The sequence below is a fragment of the Seriola lalandi genome, unplaced genomic scaffold, assembly GCF_002814215.2.
Source record: "Seriola lalandi dorsalis isolate HSWRI2012SDOR001 ecotype SW California unplaced genomic scaffold, Sedor1 jcf7180002054351, whole genome shotgun sequence".
Taxonomy (NCBI): Eukaryota; Metazoa; Chordata; class Actinopteri; order Carangiformes; family Carangidae; genus Seriola; species Seriola lalandi.
Window position 1 is genome coordinate 553,763 of NW_019524904.1, and position 16,230 is coordinate 569,992.

At 42.1% G+C, this 16,230-nt stretch overlaps 1 protein-coding gene across 2 annotated transcripts in view; it reads left to right on the forward strand.

Annotated features, from left to right (window-relative positions):
- nck1b (NCK adaptor protein 1b) overlaps positions 1-16,230 on the forward strand; it is a 27,455-nt gene that overhangs the window by 5,707 nt on the left and 5,518 nt on the right. Inside the window, exons 2-3 of one of the 2 annotated variants that reach the window (XM_023407874.2) lie at positions 5,479-5,531; positions 6,025-6,265. In XM_023407874.2, the coding sequence (XP_023263642.1) occupies positions 6,040-6,265 (226 nt within the window). In that variant the 5' untranslated portion in view covers positions 5,479-5,531; positions 6,025-6,039. Of the gene's footprint in view, positions 1-5,478; positions 5,532-6,024; positions 6,266-9,243; positions 9,356-16,230 lie in introns of those variants that run through there. The other variant, XM_023407876.2, reaches the window with a different exon arrangement.

Below are 16,230 nucleotides of genomic sequence, written 5' to 3' on the forward strand. Positions count from 1 at the left end.
CTGCTTTAATATGTTATAAAGTCAAAACTTTGTTTATTCTACAGAGAAAAAGACCTTTTGGATGACTGCATTTGACATTTGTAAGTCCACAGACATTTTGCTAAAATTGGATTTTGATCAGCTTCTTCATGTTGTGAGGCATCTCACTCTCTTTTCCAGCTGCAAAAATGGCTAGTCAGTTTTCCGATGCTATCTCTCTCTGAGCTCGACAGTAACATTGGGCCTGAGGCTTGTGAAGTGGGGAATACGCAACCACAATACAGTTAGAAGTGAAAATGGGGAAGTGGAAACCGTTTGAGTTATTTTTGTTTATTTGCCTTATCTATATGGTGGTCAATGTTTAATTATTGCTTGTATTTAGTACATCCTCTTATATGTGTGGATGCTCAAATCTACCGTACTACTAAATTAGTTAAACTCAATCCCAAAGATTTTTATAAGGAATAGTCTGTGATTAAAGTTGAGCACACTTAGCTCTAGAACTACAAAGGAGGCATTAGGTTATACATATTTTTTTGGATGAGATTTCCCTTTGCTTCATAAATGTCTTGTCTTTTTAAAATAATTTATCTGTATAGTATGTTAGAGTGGCCTGGCTAGAGCCTTTGCATCTTGTGTCTAAATTGCTATGCAACATATTTCAAAAGGGGACATTTGTGTACGCTTCTCACAGATTTGTTTTGAGTGTAGAGGGAGCCTTTTGATGTGAAGTTGGCCTTAAAGAAAGCTTGAAACTTTTTGGTGTTGGTTGTTGCTATGAGAGAAAATCTCTGGCAGTTCTCAAAGGACATGAGCCATGATCTATTTTAGGCCATTCCCAACTGCTGAGGGTGATCCCGAGGGGTGGATAACCAACTGCTTTCACACAGTCATGAGACTATATGGTGAGCCCAAAACACTGGAGGCTCCACTGTCCTTAATTAAATTTTAATATGATACAGGAATCATATAGTTTTCTAATGTAGAATAGCATCTGTCCTCCCAGCACCACTGGTGTTAAAGTTTAAACTGCTCCTGGACTTGAACTCTCATCTCTTAAATGAGATGCATTACATGTATCAATGCAAAGATAAGTTATCCAAACTCATCTGAACTCAGGGGTCAAGCCTGCACTCTGTCAGATTGCATCACTTTCCCATCATCCGGTCACCCTTGTGTCCACACTTCCTGTCTCACAGCTGGCCTGCCAAGTCTCCCATGACCCTTTGCTGCTATGCTGCTGTTTTGTTTTGAGAGAATGTAGGACAGCTGGGATGAGATGCAGTCTCATGGGTATTAGTTGCCGTGGTTCGATGTGGAAAAAAAAAAGAGCACAAGCGTGTATTCATCAGTCCGTCGTTGTCCTGCACTGTCCATTTGTGAAGTAGACCTGCCCTGTGGCTAAAATGTAAGTTTTGGTGTAAGTTGGAGGAAGTGCAGCCGTGCCAGAGGGGCTGAGTGAGCAGTGAGCATACAGAGCACATTCCAGAAGGCAGCAGAGCCCTGTGATTTTAGAAGGCTGTCACAGGGATTAGGTTACTCTGTCTGCCTCTGTGAGCTCATGCTGTTGCTGTCTCAGTGCCTCAGCAATCCTGCCGAGCAGTGGTACATTATTTGCTCTCACAGTGAAGAGAGACAAGGATCCACAATAGTTCTCTTAGGCTTGTTTAGATTATATAGTATCCAGTTGTTGTGACTTCATTCTTAGCAAGAACCTCTCATGTCAGTCTGGTAAATAAAATCACGACCATTCACAAGAATCCTTGCTGAACACGCATACTATTCCAACTCTTTCCTTCTCTTGCATATCTCAAGTATAGCGTCCCTGTATATTGCATTACCAGATGGGCCACTGGGTGTGCTCTTTGACTAGGTGTGTGTGTGTGTGTGTGTGTGTGTGTGTTTGTGTTTGTGTGTGTGTGTGTGTGGCAGCAGCTGTAGACTGCAGGATGTGGTGAATTTATGTCACTGTTTCATAGTAAAATAAGAACTCACAAAGTTGCACTCTGCATCTCTGTTACAACACTGATGTGCAGTTGTTGTGGTTTGTGGGCTACAGTGTTGCAGTGCTGCCTCTAAAAATTCTATTAACAAGTATAGATGTATTTTCTGAAAATCTAACTAGAAAAAACAGTTCCAGATTAGGATTAGTGGCTTTCTACTGAGGGGAACAGTTGTGACCAGTGTTGACGCTCTTGAGAACATGAGTGGGTTACTGATTGTAACAGTGGTTGACCTGTCACTGCCCCACAACCGCCTCTATGCAGTAGATAAGATGGATGCACTTTATCAGTTTGGTATTTAGTAGTTTACAGTGCTACATATTTGCATGACACAAAGAGGCTCACCCACAATTTGTGAACCTATTCTGTTTTATGATATTATCATTCTCACACACAGACCTCACTCTTGTGGTACCAGTGAATTGAAGGGTTTTTAGCATGGAGTCATTTTTGCAGATAAAACATAATATTAGGCTCAAATGATTATTTGGTCAGCAAAAAAATTAATCGCAAGCAAATCAATTCATTGTTTACAAGACAAAGTTCCAGCTTTGGTTTTGAACTGTTGATCAGGAAAAACAAGAAATATGAAAATTTCATGTTGAGTTTTGATAAATTGTGATGGTATATGATAGTAGACCTAACGACTGATTGATTAATCTGATAAAGTATACTCCAAAATTAAATTGATAGTGAAAATAAGTATTAGTTGCAGCCCTTTACAAATATATTTCTATTAAATTCCCCTACCATAGTGATCAGCGGGAGGGCCACTCATTTGCTGTGTTATAGGAGCTGTAATGAAATCAGCTGGTGTTGAAACAGTATTAATGCAAATGGAATACCTTCTGCTGCCGCTGCTTTAGACTGCTGGTGCACTACTGGAAACCTTTTTATTGTGAAGCAGCTACAGGAGACACTGCCTTACATTTCCTTCATTTTTGTTCAGTTAAAAGCAAAATATTTAGAATCGACAGTCTTCTTGTTGCTTTTCTGTCAGCAGATCAGTTTTAAATATTGTGAGGGAGAAGTGGATTTTAGTAGTAGCCACAGTGAGCTGGGAAAACCCTCCCGTTACCACTGGCCACCAGATTTGACCAGCTGTCTACCATTCCATACAGTCTGGTTGCCCTTGTTGACAACCACAAAGCTTGTGCTTACAGATCCTGTTTTTCCTTTATGTCTGGTACCCTTATTTTTAGAAGAAGTCATTTCTTCAAAACATCTATATAAGCAGACACTCATTATAAAGGTCATAGGTTCTTAAGCAGTGATACATGACATCATTACATATGTGGCAATATTTTCCACAAAATATTACCAAATCATCAACTGCATCAATCCTGGAGAGGCCCCTCTCTGCTCTAAATAAGACCATTGAGCGCTGTGGGAATGGTGTTGAATTGGACTACCTGTTAATTCTGCCTGGCAGCAGTGTAAACAGAGATCCACAGTGGACGTGAATGTGACACCATTTGAGCAGTTTGACCTGTCTGACCTCGTGTTTAGTGCTTTGGAGTGGCGAGCGGCCTTGGCTCAGTCTGCAGCTGCGCGATTAGCTCAGAGCATCTGTCGCCTAACTTTTTGATCCTCCCTCACATCTGCACCGTCGTAAGTCACTGCGGTGTTAATGTGCACTTGGTGCTCAGCCACCTTAGACATGGGGGGTGATGGCAGCTAAAAGAAGTGAGACTGGGATGCAGTCTGTTTTCTGAAAACAGGACATGGCTGGGAAAGGGACAGTACTACACTGGTGATTCTATCATGCACTCTTAGGGAGAGTAGAGAGCGGGGGAAAAAAGATAGTCGGGGAGGGATGTTGTAAATGGAGACGGAGCACATATACACTTCTCAGCCTCTTTGGCAGACAGTTATCCAGTCCAGCCCAGGGAGTAGAGAGATTGTTGCCTTTGTCTGGGTGAAAGAGGCAGCTTCGAGGAGAGTAAATCAGCCCTTTGTTTTTGTGTGCTGCTCCCTAACATGTCTCCTAGTGTTCATTAATTTAATTAGAGATGGAAAAGGAGCAGGCAATAACATGCCATGAGATAAAGCCACGGTATACACTGTAATGTTTTTTGGTGAATTAAGTGAACAACACCCCACATGGGGAATTACAGCCCAGACCACAGGTGTCTTCTCCTTATAACTTGTTATATGAAATGCAGTGGGTCTTTTCATTACACATTTTAGCTCAGGGCCCTACACTTGTCATGGTCTTATCCATAAATAGGGGATATGAGATGTGGCACTATCATCCACTGTCTACATTTGTTTTATGAAATGACGAACCATCTCATCAACATCTTAACTTTCTTCTAGAAAACGCTTCTTCCCAGCTCTAAGCTTATGCTTATGTATTGTTTATTCCACTCTTATTCTCCTTTTGGTGCTGCTGAAAAGTTAGCTTGGCCTCCCTATCATCCTTATGTTTGCCTAAGATCAGGTTCTGGGCCTATCTCAAGGCCAGCTGCAGCTGAAACCTAGACACCACTGCTTCAAATAAGAACCAAGAGCTCTCAATCAATGAGGTCAGTGTCTGGTCGCTGAAGTCAGTCAGAGGGGGAAAGGTGAAACTCCATTCACTTCTATGACATCAGAGCAGCGAAGCAGCCGCTTCAGTAGTGCCTCGCTCCCTTAGTGCTGACCCAAGTATCTGCAGTATTAGCCTAAGCGTAGCCTGACTGTGCTGATGGCTAGATGGGTCATAAGACCAGTTGTTGTGAATGTGCTCATTGTTGAACATGAACAAATTTTGCTTGTGGATCGCAGTACCTCCAAGTCATTATTTTAGATAGCCTGGGGAACTTGAAAGTTCTTGTGAAAAGCTGCAGCAGTGGAGTTATGCTTGTAATGCAGTTCAGATAATCAGAGCATTTGTATAGGCTGCACACTTGGGGTATATTTATAGGTCATTGCTAAATTTAAAATAATATCCTACATCATTAGTGCTCAGTTACAGTTTAACTCCTTGACATAGCCACACTGCCAACGCACAGTGCCCCTTTTCTTTACTTCCCTGTTACAGTAATCTTTGCCATTTTCCTGGCTCCCAGGTTCATGTTTGATGCCTAACACAATAGACAATCGTTGGACTGCTGCTGAGAGGAAATCATCCCCTCTGTAAATTTATGAAGAATGTGGATACTGAGAGATTAGCGCTATACTCTCTGGCAACCGTCAATATTGAAGACTGAAAAGAATAGTCATTTATATCTGTTATTTCAAGAATACAATTGGTGGTGGGGGAGAATTATATCTGAAGAGACTAAACTGTGGAAATAGAGGCTGGCATTTCGTCAGAGTTCTGGCCTAGTCATATTATATTTGGATAATACTGTCCATATCTTGGCATGAACATACTATTAGGACATTACAGCATGGACAGTGGTTTGGTTGTTTTTAACAGTGAAGACACAAAAATGCTACAGATACAAGATTCTGGGTATTATCAAGACATCCTCTTAATTCCTTTGCATTGTCTGTTTTCTGTTTCTAGGTCAACAGAGACGTATCACAGCCCTTGAAGTTCTCAGCTTTGATGCAGTACAGGTACAGCTATCTATCTCCAAACCCAGTTTCTAAATTTGCTTTTGGTGTGTCTCTTACCTAATCATTGGGTCTTGAGCAAATGGCATAGCTGAAGAATAAAATGTGTAATAAGGGTGTGCAGACACAGTCCAGAAAGTCTTAATCCATAGTTTAGTTAATATCTTAGTTTTGTTTCTGTAATTAAATGCTTTCTGACTTGTCATTATTGCAAAAGAACATGAAAAACCACCTACACTAACTAGTTTCCTTGGGGAAACCCTGCATTGTTTTACAACAGTAGAAAGTGTGCCATTCTGTTGTCTTTGTCATTCTAGGTGATAGAAATTGAAACTAACCTTATCACCACTGCTACTGCTGCACACTGGCCAACATTGGCCCAGATTTCATTGTGTGGAGGAAACTTCATGCTGCTCAATCACCTGAAATTGCCCGTAATGTAAAATATTAATTCTAGCCTCTCTGATGTCTTTTTGTCGTCCTCTCTCTCCATCAGTGTACCTAGTGCAAGATGACGGAAGAGGTGATTGTCATCGCCAAGTTTGACTACATGGCCCAGCAGGACCAGGAGCTGGACATCAAGAAAAACGAGCGCCTCTGGCTCCTTGACGACTCCAAGTCCTGGTGGAGGGTTCGAAATGCCACCAACAAAACAGGCTTTGTGCCGTCCAACTATGTGGAGAGGAAAAACAGTGCCAGAAAAGCTTCTATTGTCAAGAATCTCAAAGACACACTTGGTAAAACAATTAGTTATGGTTTCTTCAAGTTTACAAGTCGATGTTGAATTCTACTTTTGACAGTTTATTAATCACTGGCCAGAAAAAATGTTAACGTTAAAAGTCCTTGTTTATTTTTATATATTTAGCTCACAAGATTCCAGTGAAAGATATTTGTACTCAAGACATTTAGATATGTTCACTCGCTCATAACGTCTTTTTGTCTGGAGGCTGACTTACTCTGAGTTTCATGCACAGTTGGTTATTAGTTAACGGAAACAAACTAGTATGACACCTTTTATCTAGGCCAGCTCTACCTCTTATTTGTTTTTAACCACATCGTTGTGGTATATAATGTACTGTATGACAGCCTCCTCAGAAAGATATTTCAGGCTCATGTCTGATTGGTTAATATTCTGTAAGATATTTTTTTCACACCATGCACTTGAAGTGAAAGTTCAGTGTCTGGCAGAAGTGTCTATAGTTTAGTGTCTCGTGTAAGGTGAGTTTTTCCATTTTACCTTGAATCATTTGCTCAGGTAAGGCAGTAATATACTTGTTGCTTCACAACTGCAGCACTTAAGAAAACTAGCTAATTTGTTTTGTGTTAACAAATCAAAATATCTCCACTTTCAGTTCGTGTGTAAGCAATCGCAACAGAGGATTTCTTCCTCCTCTTTTATCACAACCAGAATTGATACAGCCACAGGTGTTGTCTCCCCTGTCAACACAACAGTAATATTTCTGGGAACTGCCATTTGCCAAGGGCTTTGTGCTGCCAGGAGCAAGGCAAACGTAACTTTGTATGTAAGCCAAGGTTACCATTTGTCTTAGCTTAATTCTTGTTGATGACAGACATTCATGATAATTTGGGATGCACTCGCTGACCACTGGCATCCATCCTGGATCACAGCCAGAGAGCCGGAGAGATTCCTTTTGCCTATGATTTCACTGTTTGATCATTTCTCTTATGTGTTTGTATAAAATGTGAAGATGTTTTTAGTTTCTGATGCTTCTCATTCTGTAATTTCCAACCTGTGTTTTGCAGGTCATCATTGCCTCAATTAAGAGCATGATGGGATAGATATGTTTGCTTGTATACTTCAGTCATGTTTGTTTGGCCCTGATATTCATTAGATTTGGTTAAAGCTTGTCCACAAATATTTGCCACTGTGGAGACTTAAAGCAGGCCTGCATGATATTGACAGTAAATGGTGATGACCTGTTTTGTAATGGCAGTGGGTTTGTTGTAGTTGTGATATGAATCTAGTTCTTCAAGTCATTGTAGTTTTATCCAATTTATTGTGAGGCGGAACTATAAAGCTGAGGCCAGCATCTTCTGTTTATGGGCCCATTTGACAACAACATAACATCAAACCACACTTGTGAGACTGACAAAAGAGATAGCCTTATCTCCTCTGCTCATCTTTGATGTGGTGATGACAACAAGCTCCTGCATAGGGTGACCTATGCGAGGAAGCTCCGGGGCCCCAAAGTGGCTTTTCAATCCACAAAGGCCTGAAAGAACGGGAGGGGCATTCTCACCAGAAGTGTTTCATGAATTTATAACTGTATCGCACACTGCAGTGTTTGCAAAACACTTATCTGTTGGACACGGGAACTGTGTCTTCCTGTTAGCTGTTTTTTTTAAGTGTCTGCTAGGGTTGTGGTTAGAAGAAGCTGGTAACATTCGGAGATCTCTGCGCTAAAATACTCTGAAAAGGCAACAGGAAGAGGTCTCTTGATAGATTTTATACTCTCCTCATTAATGTCAGCTTTCAGTCATGTCTCTGATAAAACTGATATTCATTTCCACAAGACTTCTTGTATTTATCACTTGACTCAAGCGTATAAAGTGTTTACCTGCTCCACTTTTAGTCTGTTTTGCCCTCAAGTGTGGAAGTTTATGTATCTGTCCGTTATGTGTGGTGTATATGCATGTATGAGTGTGTGTGTGTGTTTGTGGTTGGGTGGGAGCGTGTGTGGTCATGCTCCACAGCCATGAGCCTCCCAACAACTTCCCACCTGCCACTACATCCATTGATCAAATAACCTCAGGTGAACAGCTGCACGAATGACACACGAGCGCCGACACACAGGCTCAGGTCTCACTCACACATATCCTGTAAAACACGAGTTAAGGCGAAACCAAGCCTTGTTAAACACTAATACAATCATACAACGCTTGTAAATACTTCACCTTCACGTGTTGTAGTTTATGATCTATCAGTAGATTTAGGGCGTTTTAACTGGGAGGTTGTGGGTGGTTATGTTTTTCTTGTACATATACAGTATGTAGGAGAGCAATGAGAGAGGCAGCCTGAAGACCACACTGACATATGTTATGTGGGAGGAAAATTCTATCTCTCTCTTTTTTACACAAGTCTGTTGCTGGGTGTGGAGTGGTGTCATCGTTTGAAAGAATGTGTGAGTGTATGATCTGTCTGCAGATGGCTGTGCTTCGCTGTGCGAGTGCTTGTGCATTGCTGTGTGTGAGGACTCATGTTTCCTGGGTTTGTTTTAAAGTTATGAGTGTGTCTCTACAAACAACTGCAGTCATGTGACACTGAGCACTCACTGACTGACTCACTCAGCCTTTGCAGTGTCCGCACAGATGCCTATACAATGTCTTTTCTTACCCTCTTATAAGTTTCAATCTGACACAGTTCTGTTAAAATAGCTGCTACACTTTCCCTATTTCTCTCTTCTTTCATCTCTTTTCTCTCTCTCTCTGTCTCGCTCTCTCTGTCTCGCTCTCTCTCTCTCTCTCTCTCTCGCTCTCTCTTTTTCTCTCTCTCTCTCTCTCTCTCTCTCTCTCAATCTAAGCTTCAAGCCCCCTCCCTTCTTCTTTCCCTCTCCATGAGGCCTCTGTATTCTGCCTTCCAGAGCTGGACTGGAGGCCTCTCTGTCCTGCACTCTCATTGGCTAAGCCTGACCACATGGTCAAGGAGTGGGCCGCCCTGCTCCACTGTCCGCCCAGCTCTCTGGGTGTTCCAATGGAATAACTCTACAGCTGCAGTGGGAAGAGAGCAGGGGCCGAGAAAGAGACAGAGAGAGGGAGAGACAGCGAGCCCAAAATGGACATGGCTAACCTATTCAAACATTTCTTTCGTGAGTTTTTAACTTTCCTTGTCTTCTGCAGCGGCTTAAAGTTGTTCTGACTTGTGTGTTGTTTTACAAGTGGTGAAAAGAGCTTTTGTCTGAAGTTTGAGCGGTTCTTTTTTCTCTCTCTGGCTGTACTGGAGCGGCTGTCAGTTTTTTTTTTTTTGTGTGTGTGTGTGTGTTTTTTTTCCTCTTCCTTCTCTGATTTTTTCGTTAGTTGGTTTCAGCTTTAGTTTAGCCAAATGATGTGTCATATTTAGAGCTGGCGGAAACTGACTTTTGTGCTAACATGTTGTGTTGGCAGAGACAGGGAGAAGGTGTCTTAACAGCTTTTTGAGGCTGTGTCTGTGTGAGTGGCTGCAAAGACTGGGTGGATATGCTTTTGAAAAGCCTACTGCTGAGCTGAAGCCTGTAATTGACTCAGCAATCCTTCCCTGTCTCTTTCTTTTAAACACACACACACACACACACACACGCAGTAATCCTACTTCATTTCTTTCTAGCATTTTGCCCTAGTGAGTGGGCTGCAACTCAGTGAATTACATTATCATGCTAGGAGACCCCCTCTCCACCCTGTGTAGGAATATCTCAAGACATAGCCAAAGTCTGTTTTCCTTTATGCTACCCTCAGGGCGAGCTCATTCAGGGAGGGTCCCCCCACCGCCAGTCATGAGCTACAGTTGAAGGGACGCGGGGTGCTCATGTAGAACACTGTAGTCATTGTGCTGGGAGGAGGAAGGGGTCTCTGCTGATTGATGGGACCTGGGCTCCCATCTCCTGCACCTCGCTCGGTTATCAGAGGAATGTCATTACCCAGGCGGCTCTGTGGGCTGTGGATACTTTACAGCCACACTGACACACTTTTTCAAAAGCCCCTGGCGCACACCCATGCTGTAATCTCACCTTGTAACTGTTGAGTGTTATCTCCTGTCTCTCTCTATCTTCCGTACTTGTGTGTGTGTGTGTGTGTGTGTGTGTGTGTGTGTGTGTGTGTGTGTGTGTATGTATATGTATGTATGTCTGTGTGTGTGTGTGTGTGTAAATCCACCGACCGGCCTGTTTGCAGTCTAAAGGATCCAGATAGTGAGAAAAACACAGAGATGAGCTAACAAACCTTTAGCTTGTGTAAACGGAGAGCTGTTAGTCTCCTCTATCTCCTCCCTCTGTTTTCCTGTTTCTCAGCCTCCCCAGTGAGCGGAAACTCTAATTTGAGCCACATTTCTCCGAGAACTTTGGAGGAGTGCAGGCCAGAGAGGAAGTGAGAAGTTGGGGAGGAAGCTGAATCATTGTGCGGGGTCTGTCTGTTGGACTTTCTGGCAGTCTCTGTACCTTGCTCCTTCTTTTCCATCTCCCGCTTCTTTTCTCCAAACCACTGCTCAGTGTTGCCTCACCAGAAAAGCAATAAGACATAATCATAATTAAGAGATTGGTAGGAGAGTTGTCAATGTCTCTTAGGCGTAAGGTGTTTTCTCTTTGCTCTCTACTCATCTTTGCTTTCCTGCGACTTCTGCCGTTAAGAATTGCTCAAGAGGAAGTGAGCATTGGTCTGGGCTTGTTGAATTGTAGCCAGCGCTGTAAACACGTTAGTAGCAGAGAACAGTGGAAACATCTACTGCACAGCTCCCCTTGTCTATTGATTTGAATGGTTTGTAGGCCTGCAAACGATTATTTTCATTACTGATTAATTTATTTTTTTCTCAATTAATAGATACATTCAGTCTACAAAATGTCAACAAATCACAAAAGGTCATCGCAAGATCCCAGAGGGTTTCCCAATTGACAAGCTGGAAATGGTCATTATTGCCATCAAAATAGTTACTAATTGATTAATTGACTTATCTAATGGTCTCTATCAGATTTGAATGGTTTTGGTAGCTCTCTGAAAGTAATAACTTTCTTTGAAGAACAAAACGTGTTTGTGTTAGTAATTTTTTTTCATGCCATGATTAGGGCTGGGTATCAAACCTGAAAACTGAAGACTGTCAACAACAGAAAGCTTGCATCACATGTCTGGTCACCTTTGTAATTTTCTTTACGTTTTTTTGATCTGTTAGTCCCTGCTGTATATTCTGTTCAGTTTTGGGGCTGTTAATTTAGGAAAAGTTAATAATTAATTAATATTAATAATAAGTGGATGTTTTTGTTAAAACATCTAATATTTAAGAACTTTTTGGAACTTTTGTTCATGAAAAATGTTTTGGGGGTAAAAATGTTGATATTCCTTGTAGTAAAGTGTCCTTTTGGTTCTGATACCTGAAACTCAGGTGTGGTATCGGCATCACTATTGAAAATTTAAATTATTTCTCAGTATAACTTTTGCACCTGCTTCAACAGATAATTATTACTTTAGATGTATGCCCATGACACGTGCAGCTTCACTGCTTTATCACAAAAGTACAGGCATCAAAACAGAGATATGGAAATCTTTTCCTATTGATTCAAGGGGAATCCCAGCCACATATACTTGTACATGAAAAAATGTGCTTTAAATTTGGATCACCAGAATAGAGGTTAAGAAAGAAATGGGTCAACTGTGAAATTAGTGTCAGCAAAAAAACGTTTATTGGTTGGAAATGTTGGAGCGGGACCTTGGGAGAGTCAGCAAATCATTCCAGTGTTGCTGCAGTGATGCACAGATACACATATTGATAGACTGTTGGAACTGAGACAACCACCTGTTTGCTTTACTATGAGGACAGGTTGTAGTTGGCGTAGCCTCTGACAGTAACCCTGCACTGTCCAGAGCAGTAAAAACCAAATGGAGCTGCTTCACAGAGACTGATGGCTGCTTTGGATGACTCAGATGGCTGAAGTTGAAAGAGTTGTGCACGTTTCCTGTGCAGTCATCATATAGCCATGTTAGCAGCTTGTTGTTGACGCTTTAGTCCCAACCCATCCCCATTGAAGAATACGCCAGCCTACTTTTGTGTACGTTCCCTTTAGTTTGTTTGATTCACTCTTTCTGAAGACATGTGGTGCCATTACATTTGATGTGTAAGTCTCTCATACTAAACCATATGGCTGAGGGTTGCTGCATGGCGCCACATGTCTGATGAATACGAGTGGCACGTTGTTGTCAGACTGAAAGTTACACTGTTACTACAGTGACATGACCGTGCTACATATTATGCACATAATTAAGGCAGCTTGGTTAAAAATGTAGTTAGGATGTGAGAGAGATGTGTTGTGCTCGGCTCGAAAATATTGGGGGGTTTTCCTTTAGTCAGCTAGCAGGCCAATTTCACTGCTGCTGAACTTGTTCAAGTGATCACGCTCTGTTCAAGTAGGGGGATGTTCAGGCACTGTCAGACAGCCTGACGCGGGGTGTTGTCGTCCACAGAGGAAGAGCCCTGGAATGGAGGGAAGCCAAGGGGTCGAAAGGGCCCTGGCAGACAATGGACAGCCAGCCAGCGCGGGGAGGCCAGAGTTAAAAAACAAAACCAGTTCCTGTCTGTCATTGGTAGCCGAACAAACTCCCCAGCACTTTCTTCTCCTCCTCCCGCTGCGCCTCATCTGTAAACAAAAAGTGAAGACTTTTCCCTCGGAGGATTTAAACACATGTGTCTTAGGTCCTCGTCATTGTTCGCAGTGATTTATTGCAATCTGAAGCGAGACGATTTCCTACTTCAGCATCCCTCTCTGAGGAAATGCACAGGAAAAAGCATGTGACGTCGGTGGAGAGAAAAAAAAAATTTCCAGTGTGCCGTACTTTTTAAATTCTCTTCCTGTCTCGTAACCCTTACAGCCGAGAAGTGGCATGGTTTGTGGGTTTCGGAGGAAGCGCTGAGCTGCCACATGTGCATATTCTCATGTAATTTTCATGCAGTTGGTAGTATTTAGGGTAACCTCCAGGTGGAATGAACACATATGAGGCGAGGATTGTGCTTCCCCCAGGTAGGAGTTGGGGGAGCCGCTGGGGGGGTTTTTTGTCTTCTGCCAACTACTGTTACCTCCCTTTTCCTGATCCGGTATTTGGGCACAAATTTGCACATTCTACTAGTTACTGACTACTTACTTACTGTTTAATCCAATTCCGCTGGTCATCACATGGTCGCGTTGTGGTAAAGGTGGCAAGTCTGGACGTTACTGTGTGCTGCTGGTGAGATGGACTGTCTCATAACAACCAGTGACGTCTCTCACAACAGCTTTGTCCTGTCTGAAGTGCTTGACCTCAGACTGCTCAGTCATTGCAAAAATGCTTTTAAACCAAATCCACTGTTCTTTGCACTTGTCTCAAGACAAAACTTAGCCTAGCTTTATTTATGTAAACATCATTTTATAAACATTTTACTAAATTCAGTCAGCTGTTTCTACAAATAGATCTAAATTATATGGAATTTCTTCAGGTTAAAGAATGGTTGTATGATCTCGTGTTGTGTTGAATAGCTCGGTGTATTCAGCTTTTCTACATACTTGTTTTTAATATAGGGTGTGTCATTGTGCACCTATTACTCCAGGTACACTACACTCCTTATGCCAGAAATGTCCTCCTCTTGTTTACAGTCAAACATTCAGCCTCTGGTCGGCAGCAGAATGCCACCGGACATGCCTTGTAGAGGTCAGCATATTTAAAGGTTCAAGGATTGTCCCTTCAGCGTCACTGAACTCACAAACCTGGCAGAAAAAAAACTTGGCAGAATGTCAAGGAAGTGCTCGCCGAAGTCAGTTGACAGTGGAGTCAACAGTGGAGTGAGAGTGTGTTGAATATCTAACACGGCAAACACTGGCCTTGCTCTGCGCAGCACCATGCTTGATAAGAGCTTCTGCTAAGCTGTAAAAGGAAGCACATACTCGCTGTTCTCCTTCTACTCGGCCAAACAAGTGAATTCTCAGCAATTAGCCTACAACAGCATGACAGATGGGTCCTTAGAGAAGCAGATGCCCTCAGTAACACCCCCTTATCTTCTCCTAGTATCATCTTCCTATGGCTGTACAGGCAAATCCCAACTTCCTTTTATTGCCTTGATTTAGATTGAGCATCTAGTCAAATGCAGTGGTCTTGGGCTCTGTGCTTTTTTAATGCAAAGTGTTCGTGTGACTAGCAGGAAGCAGCAAATAAAATCCCTGACGGGGAAACTGATAAGGGCCACATTACCTGGCCAGTGCGATTAAAATGTAATCTATCAGTTGTGTCCATTCTCAGCTGGAGCTAAAAGATATTTTATTTATGCAGGGTTGACCTCTAACCTTTGTTTGGAGCTAACTAGGTCATTTCCAACTGTGCACAAGAAATATCCTGGGGCTTGCACCTGCACGAACATGTTTTTTTTTTTTTTTTTTCTCCCCCCAACATGCACATGTGATATTTTAGCTCTTGTGGATCTAGATTCTGTCTGTGTAACTTTTGGATTATTTGAAACATTAAAGAGGGGTGAGATGTTTGTGCTGATGTAACCCAGGTTTTGCTTTATTTTCAAATTTAACAGTTTCATCTTTATGTAAAATTTATGTATAGATTTACAGATATATAGACGTGTTTTTCTTGTGTCTTTTTGGCAGTTCTCCCTTGAGTTATTAAGGCTGCACAGAGGCATAACTACACCTAACCTCCACCTACAGACATCGGCTCTTAACACCCAGTCTGGAGTCTGTAGTTATGTACAGTGGTGTGACTAATAACAGGGTCTACCTGGAAGCAATTTGAAGATGGACTCTCAGCACTACCGTGAAATTTGTCTGCACTCCTTGAGTCACGGACGTCTTTCAGTAACAATTTATCTGTGGTAACAGATTCAGTATGGCGTTGTGACACATTAGTCATGTTCCGCGCCAGAAAACAAACACGCACAAGCACACACACATATACACCATCCTCCTCCCAGTGCTGTCCTGAGGACTACACCCTGCCTTCATGTATAATTTCACCCCGCTGACTTTTGATTATTGTAGCAATAGCTGTGCAAACGTAATCAAAAATAGAATCACTACTTTGCTCTGCTCACTGCGTCTGTTATCTGTGTCCGTCTGGTCTGCCTGCATCATCAGTTACACCATAGGCTTGTGATGATAACAGTTGTGTCATATTGGTTTTGCAAGAAGTAGCAAAATAGTTAACTGCCGTTTTCCTTGCTTCTGCAGGAGAAAGTAAAATATAGATAGATCTGGCCATGAGTATTAGAGCTGCTTTCTGGTCTCTCGGAAAGTAGGAAGAAGGCGTGATCTCACCACTGCGTCCCCTGGTAGCCACACATGTGTTTCATACAACTGTTAGCATACCAGGCTGCCAAGTGGAAATTCTTGTCCAGTAAGACGATGACCGCGGGCCTGCCAAAACTCCGCCTCAGGCTCCGTAACCCAGGAAAAGGCCAAAGGGCCTGGTAATCCCCCTTCAGTTTACAGATGGTGCCACTGAGTGCACGATATCCAGCTGCAGTGCAAGCAAGGCCGCAGGTGTCAGGGCAGCCGAGGTGATTAGTGCAATGTGATTAGCCACAATGAAATGTGACTGAACCTTTTTACCCTCAGTGTTCAAGGCAAATGTAGATGGTAATTAATTTTGATGATGAATAAACTTTTTTTTTTTTTTTGTATCCACTGCATTTATAAGCCTGTGCCAGAACAGGTTTTCATCCTACTCAGATCATTATTATTATTATTTTTTTTTTTTAAATTTATTTATTTATTTTTTTCAGCCATTATTTTTTGTTTCCTCAGCACCTAGGCCTAAGTCTCAAGAATGTATTTGGATTTGGAGTGTGGGGGGTTAGGGCACTGTAATGTGGAAAAAGAATGATATTTAGCCCTGCTTACCCACCCTCCCTGTATTTCAGCACAACCCCTAATGCTTATTATTGCTGCCTGGTATTTGTCTGGGATTTTTGTTTTTCCTCCTCCCTTAAATTTTCTTAGGTGTGTTTTTTTTTTTTTTTTTTTTTTTTTTTTTT